At 36.2% G+C, this 23,462-nt stretch overlaps 1 protein-coding gene across 2 annotated transcripts in view; it reads left to right on the top strand.

Moving 5' to 3' along the window:
• egfl6.L (EGF-like-domain, multiple 6 L homeolog) overlaps positions 1-20,248 on the top strand; it is a 106,735-nt gene extending 86,487 nt beyond the window's left edge. Inside the window, exons 6-12 of one of the 2 annotated variants that reach the window (XM_041582348.1) lie at positions 4-138; positions 1,102-1,224; positions 4,316-4,621; positions 15,211-15,285; positions 16,345-16,440; positions 17,800-18,065; positions 19,731-20,248. In XM_041582348.1, the coding sequence (XP_041438282.1) occupies positions 4-138; positions 1,102-1,224; positions 4,316-4,621; positions 15,211-15,285; positions 16,345-16,440; positions 17,800-18,065; positions 19,731-19,823 (1,094 nt within the window). In that variant the 3' untranslated portion in view covers positions 19,824-20,248. The remainder of the gene's footprint in view (positions 1-3; positions 139-1,101; positions 1,225-4,315; positions 4,622-15,210; positions 15,286-16,344; positions 16,441-17,799; positions 18,066-19,730) is intronic. The other variant, XM_018247032.2, reaches the window with a different exon arrangement.
• The last annotated feature ends 3,214 nt before the right edge of the window (positions 20,249-23,462 follow it).

Raw genomic sequence — 23,462 nt, 5'->3', positions numbered from 1 at the left:
TAGATATCGATGAATGTGCTGTTGGCAAAGCTTCGTGTCCTATAAATCGCAGATGTGTAAATACATTTGGAAGTTACTACTGCAAGTGCCAGATTGGTTATGAATTAAAATATGTGAATAGAAGATACGACTGTATTGGTAAGATAACATTTATACTCCCATCCATGTCCCCACTTTGGCCGGGGATGCACTTTAAACTACTGGGTGGGGGGCTGCTAAAAATATAACCCCTTTTAAAACCCTGATTCTCCCTAACCGCTATTTCCTCTATTTACAAGCATGGTATCCGTTACTGGTAATTTCCTAAATTGCTTGAAATCATGATTCTCATCTTTATCCTACTACAGGTATGTCTTCATAAACTAATAATGGATTATGGAGACAGTGGGGCCTAATTATGCAGACGTTAATCTGCACAAGGGCAAGTGCTAATAGCAACCATTCAGCAATTTGTTTTGAACAGCATACTACGGGGCAGATTTATCAAAGGTCGAAGTTAAAAAAAGTTGAATTCAAAAAGACCAACCGAATAGTGGTCGAAGTTTTTTGGGGTCAAAGTGGACTTACTTCGAATCGTACGATTCGAAGTAGCGCTACTTCGATTCAAAGTTTTTTTTAACTTCGACCTTCGATCTCCCAAACTCCCCCAATTGCCTCCATACAGGTTCTAGGAGGTCCCCCATAGGCTAAAAAAGCACTTTGGCAGCTTTTAGGTGGTGAATGGTCGAAGTTTTAAAGAGACAAAAAATTCGACCTTTGAATTTCGAAGTTTTTTTTAACTTCAAATCGAAGTTGGACTATTCGATGGTCGAAGTACCCAAAAATTATTTCGAAATTCGAAGTTTTTAACTTCGAACCTTCACTTCGACCTTTGATAAATCTGCCCCTACATGTAGATACATGTAGAAAATGAAAGACCTGATTGGTTGCTATAGGCAACTGCACTTGTGCAATTAAGCAGCTACATTCATAAATCAGCAATAAAGGCCTAATGTATCTAAACAGACATACTACTAAATTAACAATCTAAATACGAGCAATCATTTATCTGTTATGTACAAACTGAAATTCAAAAATATATATATTTTTTCTGTGTTGCAGATATAAATGAATGTTTGCTGACTACTCATAAGTGCAGTATTAATGCTGACTGTCTCAATACTCAGGGATCATTTAAATGTAGATGCAAACAAGGATTCAAAGGCAATGGACAGGAATGCTCTGGTAAGTTTCAACAAAGAGCTGAAGAAGCTAGTACCTGGTTAAATTCCATTTCCTATTCTTATTTCCATTTTTATATAATTGCATCGTTCTGTAATTATGTGCACATTTAAGTGAAGCTTAACAGCCCTCTGCATTCATATAGGCTAGTCTACTATTATGGGCCAGATTCTTCAACCTTAGAATTTTTGCACTAAAACTCGTGAATGTGAATTAGGGCTTCCAAAATTTGAATGGTTTATATGCAAAATTTTTGAAGAACTCAAATGGGAGTTGACATAAGTGATTTCAATTTGAGATTTTTGAGTTTTTTTTAAATTTAATAAAGAGTTTGTGGACCCATTGAAAATAAGTAGAATGTGAATTTGATGCACTCAAGGTTTTTTTCCAAAGCTTTATTCAAGTTTTTTTTAGATCTGTTAATGAATTTCGAGTGTATTCAAATTTAAAAAAAATGTTTAATTCACAAATTCAAATTTTGGTAAATAGGTATTAGGTGATGGTGACTACGGGATTGTTCTCTCTGGTACACCCCCTCCCCAGAAATCACCTCCCCACTGCCTTCTTTAAAATTGCAGTCTGCTAAAATTGTGAGGACGGGTGCTTTCATTCAGTTGCAATTTAACTGTGTAGGAGTGTGTGCCATGGGCCTCAGACTAGTCTAAACAGTGAGTATCTCACAGTAAAGGTAGAAACAAGCCCCTAATCACATCTCACAAGTCGCAACCCAATTGTGTTTAGAATTCCATGGAAGACTAAAGAGATGTGGCGTATCAGCCCAGTTGGGACCATAAGTGGCCACAGCAATAGCAGAGACAACTCCATTGGTTTATTTACATTCTGTATAGATAGATACACCAAACCTCTGCTAACATTAGTATGCCTCTGTACTAAATACAATACTCTAGTAGGATTATAGGTTATATTAGCCATTGAAACTTTAGAGAGAAAAAAATATGTATTTTCAAATATACTTATTACTAAACAGCTTTGTTGAGAACAGGTTTTTGCTTTCCTGTGTAAGTATATGCAGTTAGACATAACTGCTTGGAGTTTTTAAAAGCACAATTAAATATTTAAATAATCATCTCTTTCTTCATCATTTTCCTTTGAGAACAGGGCATGTTAAATCCTGTTCAGCACACACATATGTTTCCAATAAGTGTTTCTAACAGACTGAACCACAGATGAACCGAAATTTGTCCCTTGTTATTGGAAGGATATTAGGTTTCCTTCGCAGGATTGTGGACTTCCATATCATTTCGTTCTCATTTTTTTCTCATTTTCTAACTATTACAAATGATATGTTTACTTCTTATATTTGTCGTATAAAACATGTTTAACAGATGTGTATAATTAGTACATGATTAACAATCAACATATATGTTATTTCACTTACGGAAAGTGGAACATGTAAAAAGCATTTTATACAGAAGCTCATTCATTGCCTCAAGAGCCATCTCTAATGATTCACACTTCTTTATTCTCTCCCAAAGACCTTCATTAACTCCTGTCTTTCTCCATATCTATTAAATTCTCTTTGAAAACCTCTCTCCTTACTTCAACATAAAACATAAAAATCAACATAAAAAAGAGGATATAAATGTTCTCATTGCATGGACAGCTCTCAATTTACAGCAACCAGCAAACTCTTAATTTACTTCTCCACTCATCTATTAGGTTCTTTCAATTCAGACTCCCCTATTCCCTTTCCTAGTTTCTAGCACATTAGCTCTATTAACCCTTGGGCTCATGGTACATGATGTGTGCTGTGATTTATTTTGAGAGTAGAGGTGAGCCATCCTGGAGATACCCAGAAGGTAAACAAAGGAAGGTTAAAAAGCTGGAACATTTGGTTGCTGGCCATGGTAAGCACAAAGGTGGCCTTATGCAAGGATACCATTAAATGAAGGACACTGGTAGCTGAAGCTTTGCTGGTGCTTTACATTTTAACATTTTAAGGGGATTATTTATCAAAGGTCGAGTATATGAGGTTTTATTCTACCTCGAATAAACACACAACTCAAATGATTGCTTATTAATAAAAAAAACGGAATGTAAAAAACTTGATTGATAGCAATCAGGGGAAAAAACGTCAATACCTACAACTGATCAAGTTATAGGCTTAAAAACCTTGACTATCTCAAATTGATTGAGTTTTCAAGTGAACGCCACTATAAAAAACCTGAAAATCATGAAGGCAAAAACCATCTTCAAATGGTTCAAGGGACCTCTGCCATTGACTTCCACATTAACTCAACAGGTTTCGGGCTTTAAGCAGCTTTGGGGCATGATAAATACTGAAAAATTCAAGTTTTTAGTGAAACTACCCTGGAAAAACTCAAATTGTTTGGGAAAACACAACTCGACCTTTAACAAATAACCCCCTAAATATTCACTACCTTTAGAGTGAGCAAAATCCATACAAATAATATTAAAAAAAGAAACACTGCTCTTTTTGTAATTAGATCCATATGACAGAGAGTGAAAAACTGAATTATACTGAAAAATGTGAAAACAAAAACTGTTATGCAGATGGTCAGGATATCATATGCAGAACATTCTTACACACTTGGATAGAATTATTCTATAATGTATTGCTTTTGTGGCCTTATTTAGTATTTCCAAATGGAATTTATATAATCTTTTGCTATTAGGGCAGAAACTGAAATGTACGGACACTGATGGAAGAACCACACAATGTAACAGAGCTTCATTTATAGTACAGAAAAAAGAACTATGCGCAGAAAACAGTGTAAAATACCCTTTAATGTTTTATTTACATATTAAAAAGCAAGAGAAATGAAAGATCAAAGAATCAAAGTATGTTGATTCATTTAATTCCCTCGCCTACTTTTTGGCTGAAATCAAATATAGGATCTTATTTAATCTCATTGCATATTTCAGATTTGCAAGAGTTTAAGTGGTAAAGTTACATTTTTGAAATGTCAGGATTTAGATGCTGAAAACAGCACCTTGGTGTTAATCAATCAGAACAGAATTACAGTAGATATAGCCATGCTTATAATACATTATTATGCAAAGAGAAACTGTAAGTTCTTTGTCTTAGTAATTTTTAAATATTCTTGTTTAGCTGTTTTTGACAAGCCAGTTAAGGAGAGTCCTAAATTCAGTGGAAGTGTCAAAGATGCTATTAAGAAGCTACTTGCTCATAAAAACAGCCTGAACAAATATCAAGACATAAAGAATGTGATACCCGAGAAATTTATAACACCACCACCTAAAAACCACTTGCAGCCTTTTGACTATGAAGATGAAGTTTACATTGGTGGCAATGACAATGAAGAAGAAGAGGAGATAGAAGAACTGGATGAAGAGGAAGAAGGAACCATTGAAAATGTAATAGAAGAAGAAAGACTACTACGTGGTGATGTGTTTGGTAAGTTTCACACATTTTCTAGTGGATCTATTTTACAGGTATAGGATCGGGGCCTGGGGTTTTCTGGATAACATACCTTAAATCTACTAGAAAATCATTTAAACTCAATAGTGTTGTTTAGCCATGATTATGGATTCATTATATCTAGAACAAGATACTGTTTTATTATTACAGAGAAAATGGAGTCTATGGGAGATGGTCCTCCCATATTTTGGAGCTTTCCGAATTATGGATCCCATACCTGTATTAATCAAACTTTTTACAGATCCTCCATTATTGTGACAGCAATACTTTGCACTTTGCTTTTTGTTCATTTTTTTATACCTAAAAATGTATCAAAATATTCTAAATATGCTAAAGCAGTGGAAAACATTAGCTTTTACTTAAGACAATTTGCCAATTATCCCGTGTTCAATGCCAAAACCCTGTGAGGCTGGAGAAAAATTCACTCATGTCTCCAAATCTAATTCATTTATATTTCAGTAGTGCATTTGCACCGTATTGTGTATCAACATTTAGATTTCATTTACGTATATATATCTTGATAAAAGTCTCTTTTGGGATCTTTAATTTATATGTGAGAGGCGAATGTGTAATGAGTGAGGCCACAATGCAAGTATGATGCGAGCACTCAAGGGTGCAGGATGGACTGTGCTTCTAAACAAGAAAGTTATGATACGTTTAAGGGGTATTTTTGTCATTTGGATTACGAAACTCTTAAGCCTACTTAAAATTATTTAAACATTAATTAAACAATAATCTATGCAGATTTTAAATCTATGTAAGTGCACAGTACAGGTATGAACTGTTATCTAGATTGCTCAGGACCTGAGGGTTTCCAGAGAAGGGGTATTTCCGTAATTTGCATCTCCATACTTTAAGTCTGATCATTTAAACATTGAATAAACCCAGTAGGATTGTTTTCCCACCAATAGTTTGGACCAAGTACAAGTTACTGATTTGTTATTACAGAGAAAAAGGTAATATGTTTTAAAATGTTTTATTATTTCATTAAAATGGAGTCTATGTAATTTGGAGCTTTTTGGAAAATGGGCCTTATACCTGTACAGCGGGTGCAGATGCTTTCTGTATGAGGTCTAAGGGATGCAAATATCTTCTGCATACGTCTATTCTGTGTTCACTACCCTCTGTCGATCTCTCCCCTCAACTCCATCACTCTCCCCTATGTCACTCTACCTTCTCTCCCCTCCCCTATGTCACTCTCCCCACCCTCCCCTCCTCTCTGTCACTCTCCCACCCTCCCCTCCTCTGTGTTACTCTACCCTACCTTCCCTCCCTTATGTCACTTCCCCTCCCCTATGTCACTCTCCCCTCCCTCCCCTCCTCTCTGTCATTAATTAACCCTCGACATTCGACCATCGAAGTAAAATGCTTAGACTTCGAATATCGAAGTCGAAGGATTTACCGCATTTACTTCGATCGAAAGATCGAAGGAAAAATCGTTTGATCAAACGATTAAATCCTTCGAATCGAAGGATTCAAAGGATTTTAATCCATCGATCGAACGATTTTCTTTTGATCAGAAATTGCATATTAAGCTTATGGGGAAGGTCCCCATAGGCTAACATTGGTGCTCGGTAGGTTTTAGGTGGCGAAGTAGGTAGTCAAAGTTTTTTTTAAAGAGACAGTACTTCGACTATCGAATGGTCGAATAGTCGAACGATTTTTAGTTCGAATCGTTTGATTCGAAGTCGTAGTCAAAGGTCGAAGTAGCCAATTCGATGGTCGAGCTTAGTAAATGTGCCCCTAGGAATACCCTTGAGAACATTTCACCACACATTCAAGCAGCTTTTTCAGTTAAACATGCAGTTCAAGTGGTGAAACATTTTCAAGAAAACTTAAAGATATTGTTTATCATGACCATGAATGAAAATAGAAATAAATAGACATATTATAACAAAGAACATTTTGAAGAAATTTGATACATATCTTTGTTAGGTTCCTTACCTTTGCTTTTCACAGACAATCTTTAATCTTAAAGTCTAAATCAAAACTAACAGAGCTTACATGTGAGGTAAACTATACTATAATCAGTTGTTCAAAATGCAAACATAGATAATGAGAGTTGACAAGGTGTGGCATGCTTTAGTACAGTTGTAAAATACTTTTCAATCGGCATGGAGTGAACACAGTTACAATGGTTTAAGGTAAAATGTGTTACATAAGCAACATTTTAATTTGGCATTCTGTGTACTGAAATATACTGGATTTACAGTAGATATTGAATTCATTACTTTACCAACATATGAAGTATAAAGTATGGCTTCCTACCTCTGGTGACTGGATCAGCCGGAGCATTTTGAGAAACATAATTAGGCAGGAAGTAGACGCAGTAACACACACAGAAATGCTGACTGTGCATCAATATATAATAATCACTTAACAGTAGAACGTTTAAGTAGAATGGTTCCGGTAAAAGGGTGCAGTAAAAATATCAGACGTAACTAGAGGGGGGCGGGCCGTGGTGCGGGACGTGCAGCCGGGCCCCGCCCCCCTCCGTACAGCCGCATTTCCCTTAGAACAGAGTGGCGCGCGAGCGACAGGGGGGCCCTGAGGGGGTGCGGACCCTGGCCCAATCGCACCCCCTGCTCCCCCGTTAGTTACGCCACTGAAATATATCCCTATGTACGGCATCATTTCTAGTGTAGCAACTGGAGCAGAGGCGGAACTAGATACTACTGGGTCCCACAGCAAATTCATTTCAGGTTTTCCAGTTTTACCAATATATGTTGAAATCGCTCATTAATTCGGGCGTCATGGGGCCCCCCTCTGTACCCCTCTGAACCAGAGCATCCCTTATAGTAAAAATTCTAGGACCTGAAAGAGGCTAAACTTCCCCTCAATTGTGTCCCAACAGGATCTGTGTACATTAGCATTTGCTTTATTCATGTATTTGTGTTTAGATTTTGCTTACAGATTGATCAAGCTGCCAGTTATAACACAGGAAACAATTACCATATGCTAACAAAATTTTATTGTAAAGCTTTCAAAATCAATCCCACAATTTCAACAAATTTTCAGCTACAGAAATTACTCTGTCCAAGCAACCCAATAGTTGCTTGTTACAAGTCTTAACCTGTACTCGGGCACACATAACTAGGACTGAGCACACTCTCTATCAATACCAACAAGAGGCTCATGAACAATATGTTGCTCACCACCCACTTGGATGTTACTCTCAGTGGCCTCAAAGCAGGTGTTTATTTTTGGATTCTAGATTTTGAGGCAAGTTTCAATTGCATGAAAAAATAGTTGTATTGCCAAGTAGTGCCTCCTGTAGGCTGCCAGTCCACATAGGGGCTACTACCAAATAGTCAATCACAGCCCTCATTTGTCATTTCCAGGAATTTTCTTTCATGCTTCTGTTACTCCCCAACATGTTTACATTTAAATGTGGCTCACAGGTAAAAATGTTGGGGACCACTGCACTAGAAGATACCCTCATAACAATCTATTCTTGCATGTGCAATCATTAGGGGATTCTGAGCACTAGCTGGAGAAATAGTACAATTCCTGGAGACGTTGCAAATATTTTAGCAAGGAAATACATAATTTTCTCCAATGAGAAACAGTACATTCCCACCCCACCATTAGTATAGTGTGCTCTTGGCGATCAGCCAAGGACATGATACTTAAAATGAGGTACATACCAAATTGGTGTGAGTTGTGTATGTCAATTACTAACAGAACAGGGCACAGGCGCCTGACTCTTCAGTTAAAGCCTGAGGCATTTAAAGCTGTTTTTTTTTCTCAAAAATTCAGCTAAATTGTTAAAGTGCTTGGGGGAGCACTTTCTGCATACTTAAGATTTTTTTGGAGGCTTTTCATTCTATTTAATGAAACAAAAATAACAGAAGACAACTAATATTATAAAGACCAAACAATGTCCTCCTTTTATAAACTTTGAATAAAGTGCCTGACAATTTGTAACCCACAGAATTAGAATGACTTTAATATACAACATGTTAATTTAATCAGTGGAGTAAGCTTCTTTCATAATTTTATTGCAGTTCATTGGGGATAAATAAATTGTTTTGCTCCATATGGACCTTTCATTGAAGTTCTGCTAATGTTCATCTTTTCATTTTTGGCTTTCACGTATCACTCAAATAAAAAGCTCTTTGCTAAAGTTACCAAGATAAGATTTGTATTTCCACAATTGTATTTTAATCATCAATAGTTGGCTTCTGTGCTCCGGAGTTACAAACAGACACATTTTATTCTGTAAAAGGTTTTAGCATGAGAACGATGATTTACTTAAGTCTTGTGTTCTGGCCATATTCATGAAATCTAATACTGCTCAACCTATGAACATATTCCATTTGTTGCAATAAAGGGATATAAATGCTATAATAAAGTGCCCTAGATGAAATAGTGTTTAATGATATTAACAGATACACATTCCTTTCTTTACACCAAATACATAATATTAGGGCAGTTTAAAGACCAAACCTAAGTTTAGATTCATTTCTGGGTTGGAAAATGGTGCTGGGCAATTCCTTAGCAGTCCACTCATATCTTACATAAGGAATAAAATTGACCGTGTTTTCCAGAAAATAGACAAAGAGGTGCCAGCACTCTTGAATTTACCTTAGAATCTATTGAGACTTGACTAACATGTGCTGCAATTTGTGGGTCATGGTTGAACAATACATTTTCCAATTAGCTTTTCCTGTCTGTCTTATTTTTTTTGCTGTTCTTAAGTTGCAGCTGCTTGAAATATTTGCTTCAGGATCTTTCCGACCTAAGCAGTTGTGAAGATATAAGGAGTTAGAAGGGCTCCTTTTAATGATCAATCATTCTCACCTCTCACACTTGGGCAACACTGTGAAGTTTCTATCCACATTCACACACAGGCCTTAACTGAGATACTTTTTCTGACAGTTATGGAGCTAAAACAGCCCCCAGGTCACCACTTGCATCACTTGACAGTTATTGAAGTGCAAGAATCTGTATCTGTCAATTGCAGAACATATAGCAAATAGAAAGGTAACAACATGAAAATAAGTCTGGAGGATAAACAGCATAGGACTGGAAGGTTGCAGGTCCACCAGAACTTCCACCATCCTCCCTCAAGCCCCCCCTGTCTCTACTACAATGCCTCTACAGGCCCCCCCGCCTCAGTCCCAACCCATATTACCTCCACATACTTGTCCTATAGTTGAGGCCATGATTGGGGCCTCATGTGGGGAAGACCAGGGGGCAGCATGGGTCGTAGACGAGTGCGGGTCTGGGTCAGCGGGGCCCACCGGGCCGGCCAAGTCCAAACCCTGGGGATAAAAGAGTGAGACAGAAATACAGACAAGGAATGCTGTTCAGTAAAATGTTTATTTAAACAGATTCTGTCAAATAATTGCTCCAGTAAAACATTTTATTTTTATGCAGCTGTTATGTGATGTCTTGACCAGTATGATCAAAACAGAGAGAACAGTGGGAACACACTCTATCTCTCATTCCCAATATTAAGAATGGGAAACCCTCTACCTATGGTTATCAAGTGGCAGTGACAGGCAGGCACCCTTCAGCAACAACCTACAAGGCCAATTTATGACATACAAAGGATTCCCAGCAATTCAGAATTGTACCAGCCAACCAAATGAATTGTTAAATATAAATGCTTAGTAAAGTCTTACCAAACAGAAACTATTATCACCACTTTATAAAACTCCATGACTATTAATAAGTCAGGCTCTAATTGTGCATCAATGAGCAGCATCCATAATCACCACCAACATCTACTGCAGCCAGAGAGTTTCCAATGTTTTTGGATAGGAAGCAATGATAGATGAGTAAGGGCATAGCATTTAAAATGTCATACATTGTAGATAAATATGAATATGCTGAAGCAGGCACAAGGACACAAAGAAACTGTGCTGTAAAGTGTTTATTACATGCATGCATTATTACAGCATATTTCAGGAACAGACTACCTTAGGGAAACTGATATTGATCTTTAATTCTAAATTGAGGGTCAAAAACAGTTTGCATGCATATTTGCACTGATCATAATTTACTTGTTATTTTAAATGAGCCCTAATAAGCCCTTATAGGTACAATGCTTAATCATTTTGAAGTTGTACAAAAAATGTATAATTTTGTGTCAGTGAATAAACTATTCACTTACCCCATAGATACAAAAATAGAACTTAGTAAGGAATGTGTTCCAGAAAGCTATGATGGAATTTAATATATGACCATCCAAACCATCTGATTAGTTCCTTCAGTGAAATCCTCTGGAATCTCTCATTCCAACCTAGCATTAAGTTTGGCATGGATTCTCTAAAGCAGTATAACATTATACTGATGAGTTGTGCAGATACAAAGACTTCTAAATGATTTTGCTTATGCGCTTCCAGTACAGTAAAATAAATAGAAAGATTTAAGCCAAATCCTGGCTTTAGCTCACTGTTAGTTTATGACTGCCTAGCTGACTGACCATCTAAGGGAACAGAACACAGAGTCTGGGGTAATTCAATGCAGACTGGTAGAAAATAGTAAAATGAATCTTATCTCAACATAATTAACAGACTTTATATTCAGGTACATTCATGTTCCTTTCTCTGTGTGGTCCAATTTAACTAGGTATTTCTACTTCTTTTTCCAGTTCAAAGCATTTGATTTTTGAATTGGTTGTTTTGTAGTCTAACTCAACACAAATTCTGTGAGCATCATAAAGTCCCTGGCATTCCCTACCTGTGAGTCTAAATGACATGCAAGCTAGGGGCATTTTATAGAATGCCAACCACCACAATGCAGTGCTCCATTCTAGAAGTACAATATGCTGCACCTCAGTGCAAATATCTATAGCAGCATATATGCCAGAAAGATGTTGCTGCCTTTAGTGTAGAAGGCTAATTACCTGTCAAACTGGGAAAATGAAAGGCCTACATAATGTAATTCTGATTGTATTTATTATTCATTCAAGTCATCCTCAGGACCAAACATCCTGATCATAATGCATTTACAACCCAAACTTTTATTGAAATTTTTGTGACAGTTAAGTAAGAAACCTTTATGAACATGTATTTTAGTAAATGTTCTGTACATAACTACTTTTGCAAACTGAAGAATTCACACATTATTATACTACACTTAATAATTATTACTAAAGGGGGCTTTGGCATGGTGACAGTAAAGGGGGCAAGAATAGAGTTACGGTATAATGTAATTGAGTTAGATAACATTGTATATATCAGTTTTACAAGTGATAACACTCAAAAAACCTTTATATGACATCATTGTACACAGAAGTAATCCGAAACCCTTGGTGCCGTTTTGACCATGCATTTTCTATTTTCCAAAGGTTTTGGGGTTAGGCCCTCTGAGGTTAGGTCAGTCTGATGCTTACATTTCATCAACTAGTTACTTTGATCTTAAAAGTTTTATCAAAATGGAATACAGCACGCCAAATTTAAAAAGCCTGGAAGCAGTTACTTTTAACTCTAACGACACAAAAGGTACTTCGGAACTTTTAACACATTACTTAACAGCTATAGCTAATTTAGATACAAAGTAATTAAGAGGAGGGGGCCAATATATTAACAACATTTCCAAATAAAGATCATAGAAATAACAGGCATATGCAAGACCTACATGGGTTTCTCATTGTGCACAATGCATTTTTCAGGAATTGTTGGTGAAGACGTTATCTGAGTAGATTGATAGATGCAGAATGTATGTATAGATGTACCTAGAGAATGAAAGGTACATACAGAAAATTCAAAATATTTGTCTCAACTACTCAAACGTTTGTCTTTGGTGCAAAGGATAGAATTAAAGTAAATTCTTTGAAAAAAAATTTGATAAATCTGCCCCTTATTGAATACCACACTAAAATGGTATGGGTATGGGACTCTGCTTGTCTAAAGCTTAAAGGGGACACTATCATCAAAGATGAAGTTTGAATTAGCGTCTGAAATCCACATTTAATGTTTTGTAAAGTAGTCTGTGAAAAAATACTTGCAATTAGTTATGTTGAGCAGCTTTACGGCAATTTATGGCATTGGCTAAAATATGCATAACAAAGATCCTATGAGAAACCCACTGAATAAGCCTTTATCCTGGTTACTTAACATAATAAACTAAACACTTAGGGGGTTATTTATCAAAGTCCGAATTAATCTCAATATTTTCTGAAAAAAACTCCAACCAAATCTGCATGGGTTTTTTGGGCTTATTTATTAATACACTTTCCCGAAAATTTTGTTTGTGGGAAAAAATCCGAAAAAATCATGAAAAATCAGATTTTTTTTGGATTTTTCATCAGATTTTCACGATTTTTTCTGATCTTTCACCCGAAAACTCAGAATTTTGCCCGAAAACTCCGGGGTATTGCCAAAAACCCAGCACACATCAAAAAATCATTAGGACGTCTCCCATTGACTTGTATGCAACCTTGACAGGTCTGAGATGCCAGATTTTCAGATTCAGACTTTTCTATCCTCAGGGTTTTGAAAAATTCCAAAAAATTTGTGATTTTTTAAAAATCCAATTTTATAAAAAAAATCATGCATTTTCCGTGATTTTTGCATTCGGAGATTAGTAATCTTAAAGGAATTGTTCAGTGTAAAAATAAAAACTGGGTAAATAGATAGGCTGTGCAAAATAAAAAATGTTTCTAATATAGTTAGTTAGCCAAAAATGTAAAGTATAAAGGCTGGAGTTATTTGATGTATAACATGTCAGTCAGAACACTACTTTTCAGTTCTCTTGGTTTACACTGACTGGTTGCCCTGGTTACCAGGCAGTAACCAATCAGAGACTTGAGGGGGGGCCACATGGGTCATATCTGTTGCTTTCGAATCTGAGCTGAATGCTGAGGGTCAATTACAAACTCACTGAACAGAAATGTCCCATGTGGCCCCCCTTCAAGTCGCTGACTAACTCAGAGTTATAGAGCTGAAAAGCAGGAAGTTGGATTCTGGCTGTTTTATTAGACATCTGTTCACTCCAGCCTTTATATATTACATTTTTGCCTAACTAACTATATTAGAAACATTTTTTATTTTCCACAGCCTATCTATTTACCCAGTTTTTATTTTCACACTGAACTATTCCTTTAAAAGGCAAAGGAAACAACTCCAGAGCAGTGTAAACATGTATCATATATATGAGTGAAACCAGGAAAAGGTGCTGAAGAAACAGATATTTTAAGTAGGTTTATGGCAAGATGTAATGTCAACTTTGTAAGCCTAGGTAAGACATTGCTTTCACACTAAGCATATTGCTTGGTATAATGCTCAGCAGCCACACCTATGACTTGCCTATGAAATATTGATACCTACTCTGTTGCAGGGACAGCAAAATCAGTACCATTGCCATATGTTATGCAGAAGGTGAACTTATTGTTCTTTATTCACATTCTACAATGGATTGTGAATGTACACTGGATATGTCATTAAATCATGCCTGTGTTTGCTGCATTTGATTTGAGGGTTTTATAGTTTATTTAAGAATCATATATTGTTTTCTACAAAGTTATTGATTATATAGATTGGGATAGACAACTTAAGATTCTTTATTAGTATTTGCTTAAAGGAGAAGGAAAGCTACCAAAGCAGTTTATTGTCAATAGATTAGCCACAATAGTGCAAGCTATAAGAATACTTTACCATACCTGAGTAAACACCTCTAGAAGCTCTCTCTGTTTGTTTAGGATACAGCTGCCATATTAGCTTGGTGTGACATCACTTCCTGCCTGAGTCTCTTCCTGCTCACTCATAGCTCTGGGCTCAGATTACAGCAGTGAGGGGGAGTGGGAAAGAGGAGCAAACTGAGCATGCTCACACCCGGGGCAAGGAGGTTCAGGCTGAGAACAGGAAGTCTGATACAGAAGTCCATGTTTACACAATAGAAGGAAAGGAATTTGGTGTTTCTTTTGACAAAGAACTCAGAGTAGCATTACTTTGAGGGTTTACTTGTGTATTTATATAGACCTTTCTGATAAAGCTTACTTAGTTTTAGCCTTTACTTCTCCTTTAATTCTGTCTAGTTAAAGGGAATTCATATTCTACAGACTTTATTAGCAGATAATGAAGATTATGATACAAAAGCAGACCATAATCTCTAAAGACTGACAGAATATACAAGAAGGTTGAGAAAACTTTTTTATAGAAATAAGAAGAAAGACGATTCATAAATATAGGGATTAGTAATGGGATTCCAGCTACCAATCAAGTCCGTTTTATGGAGTCGGTTATTCTTATTATGTGTTGGTGCGGTGCAGGTGGATTTGCATTTTAGTTAAAAATAAATAAGTAATCAAAAAACAAGCACGGCCCTTTCTGAGTGTGGGTACCTCAGGATCAGTCATCTTGGTCCAACTCAAATACTAAAGCTGCATGAAGTCTGTGACCATGAACATTAAAGGACCTCCAACTATGAGCAAATCTGTCTGGTATTTGATTTTCCCATTTTGAATATGAGAACATGTCATCTAAATACAAATATTTCATCAAATAGATTGCAGATAGCAGAAGCTAATCTAATAACACAAGCCATATGTATGCCACTTTTACTAAAGTTCTGCAAAAGCAACTTTACATATGGTAACATTTTGTCTTCTTTAGCCCCTCAGGTTAAAAGAGCAGCTGTTTTGAGTTCACAACCAATAATCAATACAGCTCCAGTGCTGAAATCAGATGGTAAGTACATGTTTATTATATAGAACAAATTCCGAGCCTGCAGTCCTTTGGGAGTTCTGAGAGTTATAGTTAAGCAACAGTTTGATGTTTTCAGGTGAATGTGTCCCTTCTACAGAAAAAAATATAATTTTTATTTAGGGATTAAAGGGGAACCATCACAACATACTGAAATAAGACTTTTTCTAAATATAATCAATATTTATTCTGAATCATTTCTGAAATAATCAAGTTATTCTTCACTCTCCCCCTCTCAGCATTTGTCTTTCATCATTCTCTCTCATTCAGGAATTGGGAGATTTTGAATGACAGATCCAATATATCTTTTAGGGGGCCCTTTTGTTTAGAATATGTCTCAGAGTTCACTCTTAAAATCACCAGAAATCCTGTCTCTCTACATGCAGGATTTGTGCCAAAGTCAGTTAGGCTGACCCAATAGGCTGTTTTTTCTTCCAGTAAGGATATTAGTTGGGATCAAGTACAAGCCATTGTTTTATTATTACAAAGAAAAAACAAATCATTTTAAAAACTTGGATTATTTGGATAAAATGGAGTCTATGGGAGACAGTGTTTCTGTAATTCTGAGATAACGGGTTACCGGATAACAGATCCAATACCTGTATTTAGAAAGTTTCTTATTTCAGTGTGATTAAATTACAATTTCATTTCCACCTAGATCATTTCATATACCTATTTTAGTTGTACTTAAACTGTTCTAGAAAAAAATTGAGGCACATATAATCATTTCCTTCCCTAATTATACCCTGTAAGAGAACTCCATTGTTATAAAATGTAGAGATGAAATAATGGTAAGAATAGCTCAACAAACACCTAGATAAAGCATATAAGAAACAAGAGGCCTGTTACTACACTTACCAAATGTACCTAATGTAGGGCTGCAGTGATTTCAGTTTAAGCAATGTTTGAATCAATAGCTTTACTAAGCTTATGATTTTATGAACTTTATGAATTTCCTACTTTAAGAAATAAAAAGTACTTTGAACATTAAGTATGATTCATTGTTGTCAGTTATGCAGTCTCCTCTTTTTCTCATGTTTTCAGAGGTGTCAGTTGATTGCAGATTTGATCAAGGAACATGTGAGTGGAAACAGGACAGCAAAGATGATTTTGACTGGAAACATGCAGACCGACACAGTGGTAAGAGTTATTCTTTTGAGTCTTGTCTTTCTTAGGTTTTCATTTGTAGCATGTCCTGTTCTCCTCTTAATCTATGTCTCAGCCTTGATTTAGACATAGTTAGACAATAAGTTAGAGTCCTGCAGTGTGTTGGGTCCCGGTGGAATACCCGCAAATTAGTCAGGACTTAGTCCTTTTTGTCCCAACCAAGAGGGCAGCCGCAGGCACACTTTATAGATGGTTGATTGAAAGCAGCCATTTTGGAAACAAAAAGTAAAGTCTGTTTACTCCTCCAGTGAAAACACTCTGTGGTATGATATCACTTCTGGGTTCCGTGACGCTTATGCCAGGGGCAGGGTGGGTTTAACTTGGTGGGGGAAAGATGCAGGTAAGTGGGTTCAGGTTGGGATATGGGCAAGCAGGTACAAGTTGGGCATGGGTCTCTACATTGAGTCACAATATTTAAAGACACAGTTACTACAAGCTTTAAATGCCAAAGTGGCTCTCAGCATTTAACGTTACAGTTATTTTCAGCAACAAATACTAGAAGTATTCTTTAAATAAGATTGTCTCTTAATCTTTTTCTCAAGGACTTAAAGTCTGGTATCCACCACTCACAATTTGGTAGATATTAATTATATGTCTCATTTTATAACTAAATATATTAATTACATAACTGCTACTATATATTAATATGTATTGAAGGAACAATATATGATGGTCCATATTTTGGTCCCTCCTTATAGGTTACAATCCCTCTTCCATGTGTTCTCTGTATACTAGTACTGTTGGCTGCCTTAGGCACACATTCACTTGGCAAGGGCCTGGGTGAACATTATTGATTAAAATAATGATAAAGTCTGGTGCACACCTGGAACTTTATTAATCACATACATTCCCTCCCCTGGGGCTTTGACAATGGTGAGGACTTAAAATGTTGATCTAATGTGTGCAGCTTGTATATACACCAGACATCACGACCCCTAAATTTCTGTTATCAAAACAAGGAAAATCAATTGATTTTCATTTTGTCCCTGTTTAACAAATTGTTTGACGATAACTTCTCGTTTTACTGCCTAAAAGTGGAGCAAGTGCTAGAATGAGAAAGTCTTTCATAATGCAGCAGCACTATGTACAAGACAAGCAAGGGTACGTGCTCTGATTATCTGTACACAAGAAAGCAGATGAGGACCCAGCCCACGTCGTCATGTCCAACCCGTTGGCTTCCCACAGATTTACCACTTCTATATGAATTCAAAAGGAATGGACATAAGTCTTGTTTACTTTAATAATTACCTTCTGTAAGAATTTACATTTTTGTTTAGCTATTAATATTGATAGAAAAAAGAAAGATTCATCTTTCGTTGTCTTCAAAATTAGGTATTGGATATTATATGTCAGTTCCAGCATCTGCCAGTCAAAAGAAAGGCATTGGTCGTCTAAAACTTCAACTCACATCTTTAAATATCAACCGCAAATTTTGCTTGACGTTCATCTACCGCCTGGTGGGAGAAAGAGTGGGGAAACTACGGGTGTATATTGATGAAAACATCACTCCTATATGGGAAGAAACAAGAAACAGGGATGAAGGGTGGAGGACTGCAAAAATTGAGATACAAGAGTCAAACACCAGAAAAAGTAGCAATGTAAGTTTACCTAAAATTGGATTCAACATGTTACAGTATGATAATGAACAAAATATATGAAAATGTTAAAGCGATCCTGTCATCGGAAAACATGTTTTTTTCAAAACGCATCAGTTAATAGCGCTGCTCCAGCAGAATTCTGCACTGAAATACATTTCTCAAATGAGCAAACAGATTTTTTTAAATTCAATTTTTAAATCTGACATGGGGCTAGACATTTTGTCATTTTCCCAGCTGCCCCTGGTCATGTTACTTGTGCCTGCACTTTAGGAGAGAAATGCTTTCTGGCAGGCTGCTGGTTTTACTTTTCAATGTAATTGAATGTGTCTCAATGGGACATGGGTTTTTACTATTGAGTGTTGTTCTTAGATCTACCAGGCAGCTGTTATCTTGTGTTAGGGCGCTGTTATCTGGTTACCTTCCCATTGTTCTTTTGTTTGGCTGCTGGGGGGGGGGGAAAGGGAGGGGGTGAAATCACTTCAACTTGCAGTACAGCAGTAAAGAGTGATTGAAGTTTATCAGAGCACAAGTCACATGACTTGGGACAGCTGGGAAATTGACAAAATGTCTAGCCCCATGTCAGATTTCAAAATTGAATATAAAAAAAATCTGTTAGCTCTTTTGAGAAATGGATTTCAGCGCAGAATTCTGCTGGAGCAGCACCATTAACCAAATCATTTTGAAAAAATTTTTTTTTTCCATGACAGTATCCCTTTAAGGACAATGAAAGCTAACATGCACTACTTTGTAAGGTGACCCCCTTCGCTAGCCTTTCTCTGACCAGTGGTATCTCTCTTATGTAAAAATCCTCCTGGCTGGCTAATGTTTGGCTACCTGACAGCAGAGCCATCTTGGCATATCTGCTATTATTCTTACGTGCTGCATTTGACTTTATGATGCATAAATATTAGCCACTAGAGCTAAAATGTATGTGCAGCCAATGAGACTCTGCAATGCATAGAGAGCAGTTTGTCACAAATACTAGCTGATTATGGTGTTGGCTCCAGGTATAGGAAGGCTACTCTGCCAGGTAGATTTTTACAAAAGAAGAGCAGTGGCATGTAGAGAGAGGTTAGTAACTGGGCTCACTGAGTACCTTTTTTCTTTTATTGCCTTTCATTAAAAGGAGAACAACTTTAAAAGACTCTGTAGAGTTTCCAAAAGTTTGGAACCCCTTAGTCCATTAGTGACTATAATAACTTGCTTTTTACCAATGGCCATCTTTCTCCTTTTTAAAAAGAGCCAGGCAGAGCTCTTAGCCACCATATTTTTGTGGCTAGAATGCAGACAATTCTATATTCAGAGATGAACTGCAGTTGAATATTTCAAACCACCTACTGTTAGATCTTCTTGGTTTACTTTACAAATATTTCCTACTTCCTTTGACTTTCAAGCAGTAACCACAACAAATTTTTTCCCTCAATTTTATAAAGCAGTCAGACACTAGTACCACAAGAAATACACAGAGGCCCATTTATCAACATTCTCATTTTTGTCGTTTTAGTGGTTCTTGAAACCACATATAAATGATCTATAAAAGCATGAATGCCATGTAATTTATTAAAAGACCTGAATATTAAAATCACAAATGTAAGAAAATGACTCAAATTGGGGTTGTTGATTCACTCCATAAGTAAAATTAATTATCCCCTTGTTACTTTACAGATAACCTTTGAAGCTCTGCGTGGAAAGAGCAAAGCTGGAGAAATGGCACTCGACAATGTTTTCATTTCATCTGGTCCATGCTCTGACGACTGACTCACTATAATTAATAAAATTCACAGTTCACAAAGAAAAGCTAAAACATGCTTTAAATTTCTTTCATAACACAGACTGTCTGTAAAATGTGCCTTTTGAAAATAGTATGAATATTTTATTGCTAAAAATATTATGTGTGGCCATGAATATTTATATTGTTACCAGGATTTTCTACAGCTTTAAACCAAGGTTGCTGAGCAAAATGTATGAAAATACTAAAATGTCTCCCATTTCCTTTGTGTTATCAATACTATTCATTGTTGCCAAAAGTACATGCCATTATGATGTGTATTGTCAAAATATTCATCATATCTAATATAATCCAAGATTTTAAAAACTATTTCCTTTTTCTCTGTAATACTAAAACAGTACATTGCACTTGATCCAAACTAAGATATAATTAATCTTCATTGGAAGCAAAACCAGCCAATTGAATTTATTTAATATTTGCATGATATTCTAGTAGACAGTGCTGGGCCAGGCCGGCCAGGGCCCTAGGCAACCTGGTCGGTTGCAGCATCCAATATATATATATATATATATATATATATATATATATATATATATATATATATATATATATATATATATATATATATATATATATATAAACATCCATGCACTGCAGTGCTCTTTATTGGTCCCAGAGGAGGAACACAGCAGTGCTAGAAAAGTCGAATTTTGTTTCAATAAATCACTTATCTACGTTAGTTCCACAATGAGTGAGATACCTTTCTGGTTTATTATATTTACTTTATTACAGGATATACATGTGCGCCTCACTTAACAGTAAGTAAATGAGTTTGGCACTATTTGCTGTGGCATGCAGTACAGGGCTGACTTGCACCCAACCTCAATGTTCTCTGCCCCACATCTAGCATGGGATGTAGAGAATAGATATACCCCTGCTGCAAGTGCTTTAAGAATGAGCACTTATGGGTGAGATTCTTCCCCATTTGTGTTTTATTTGTGATAAATAAAGGTGGCCATAGACGCACAGATAATATCGTACGAAACGAATTTTCGTCCGATATTCGTTGCGTGTATGGTGGAAAAAGAGCCGACCGATATCGGCAGAAGACTTGGATATCGGTCGGCTCGTCGATCGGGCTGGACGGAAAATTTTGATCGGGTGCCTTTGAAGGGACCCAAACATCGCCCATTGTTAGTGCTGAATCCTCAGATACAGGTAGAATTCTATTGTTTCTTCCCGTATATCTACCTGTATATCTGCCGATTCAGCTCTACACGTGTGTATTGAAATGAACGATCTTTCTTGGAAGGATCTTTTCCAAGAAAGATCGTAATTGTTACGTCTATGGCCACCTTAAATGACCATATTGAAATTAACCATATTTAGGTTGAAAGACAACATCCATTAAATTGTGTCTTGCTTACATAGCTGTAGTAATCAATAATGGTGTTTTAATTAACTAAATACAAGTTAAATATACTTGATATATTTGTTGGTGCTATTTGTCTGGAGGCCGGTGTGCACTAGGCTTTTTTTTAAAAAAAATTCTTCCAAGTCATCTTACCAAGCATTGTTCTTTGTACACATTCACAGAATTATTTGTGGTTTATACAATGTGTTTTCTTTCTATCTGCTTTAAACCCTTTTCATAGGTTGCAAATTGTCCAACCATTAACGATGTTACTGCAGCTATATATTTTATTGATAAAAAATCAATAAAAACACTGCCTTTTAGAAAAATATATACCATGGTGTTCATGTGCTACCTGTTATATTTCTTAACTCAACAGAAATGACTAATTATGGGAAAGTTCATACAGTGAAAAGATTTTTATTTTGGTCCATATGTAACATATAGCAAGGGTTAAATAGATGATGTATACAGAATTAAATGATAAAAAAATATTTTATTTCTTGCAATAACGTCCATTCAATTGTGATATAATTAGTTAGTTAAATACAACATCATTACTTTAAGTATCATAGTGAATACATTTGTGAATAATTTGGTCTTTAACGATTTGCAAAGATGAACAGCTGGTAAGGAATAGCTAGATAAACTGAATAGAATATTTGAAAGGCCCCACAACGTAACCAAGATCTTTCTTCATTTACAGCAATTACAATTTGATTTACAGAACTCTAAACTTGTCTTTATTCTTTGTCTTCATCTCATGGCTTCTTTCCCTGCTTTGTCCACACCTCCAACTTCCACTTCCTTTTTCAATCTCCTTTCCTGCAAAAACAAAACTTTATTAACATATAGAAGAGACATAACACTTTGCATTATTGCCTGAACATTAATCATCAAAAGGACCCTTACACTCCTCTGAGGCAGTCATCTGTGTATAACTAGTTACTAGTGGTAACTATTCTGTCCTCACTACGCATTACTCAGTCAGTGTGTAGTTCGACATCATGCAGCTAAATCTCTCCAAAATCAAATAAAAGAGACTGAGAATTAAGTCTGTAGAATTCTAGTGGATGCTATGCAGGTGGGAGAGAGGTGAAAATGTAACCATTAACATTAGATGGCATACTATAACGACCTTATTAAATAAGTCCATTTGCTTACCAGCGATGCTACCATAAAGGGAGAGTGAAAAAAACGGTGTGCTTCTTCCATTAGCTGTAAAACGGTGACTGAACTTCCACAAGTGGGTCACATGATGGGAGGATGGTGGTTCAAATGTCACACTGAAAATCATACCTCCCAAAGTTTGAAAATAGAAAAAGGGACAAAAACGATTTGCCACATTTAGTATGGCAAAAAAAAACTGACCATGCCCATTTTATGGCCACACCCCCTAAATACCACATCCGTTTTACAACATTTGGCAGGTTATGGAAGGTTTGAATATATTTCTGGAGGTTTTAGGGTCAGGGTTCATGTGTTATTACAGTTTTGTAAACTTTTGCAATATACATTCATTATTTGTTTTCTTTAAATACCAAAATATTAAAGGATGCACATGCTGTTAACATGAATGAATTTTGTTACAACAGCGCCACCTGCTTGTCATTTTCCAACCAGTCTGACCACCAAGTAGTCAATGAAGTTGTCAGGAGAAAATGACAGTAATTTATGTGTTTGCAGTTTCTGTAGAGCATTTTGGGTGGAAGCCAGATTGCAGGTGCTGTATGGCATTAAGATATGAGCGAGATGTTGGATCAGGTGGTTGTAGAAAAACCTTTCAAGCATTTAAGAGGAAAAGGAAATTAGAAAAAAAATCATTAGGTTTAATTTATTTTTTATGTTTTGTGATTTTATTCACATGTATTTGTTTTTTTCTTTACAGTTTTCTGTTTTGATGTCCAAGCTTGCATCTGATTTTAAAGAGGTTGTTCCCCTTTACATTAACTTTTAGTATGATGCAGAGAGTGATATTCTGAGACAATTTTTAATTGGTTTTCATTTATTAATATTTGTGGTTTTTGAGTTATTTAGCTTTTTAATCAGCAGCTCTCCAATTTGCAATTTCAGTAATCTGGTTGCTTGGGTCCAAATTACCCTAGCAACCATGCATTGATTTGAATAAGAGACTGGGATATGAATAGGAGAGGACTTTACTAGAAAGATGAGTAATAAAAAGTAGCAATAACAATACATCTGTAGCCTTACAGAGCACGTGTTTTATAGATGGGGTCAGTGACCCCATTCTGAA

The sequence above is a fragment of the Xenopus laevis genome, chromosome 2L (assembly GCF_017654675.1).
Source record: "Xenopus laevis strain J_2021 chromosome 2L, Xenopus_laevis_v10.1, whole genome shotgun sequence".
Classification (NCBI taxonomy): Eukaryota; Metazoa; Chordata; class Amphibia; order Anura; family Pipidae; genus Xenopus; species Xenopus laevis.
This window is presented reverse-complemented; position numbering and strand designations above follow the sequence as displayed.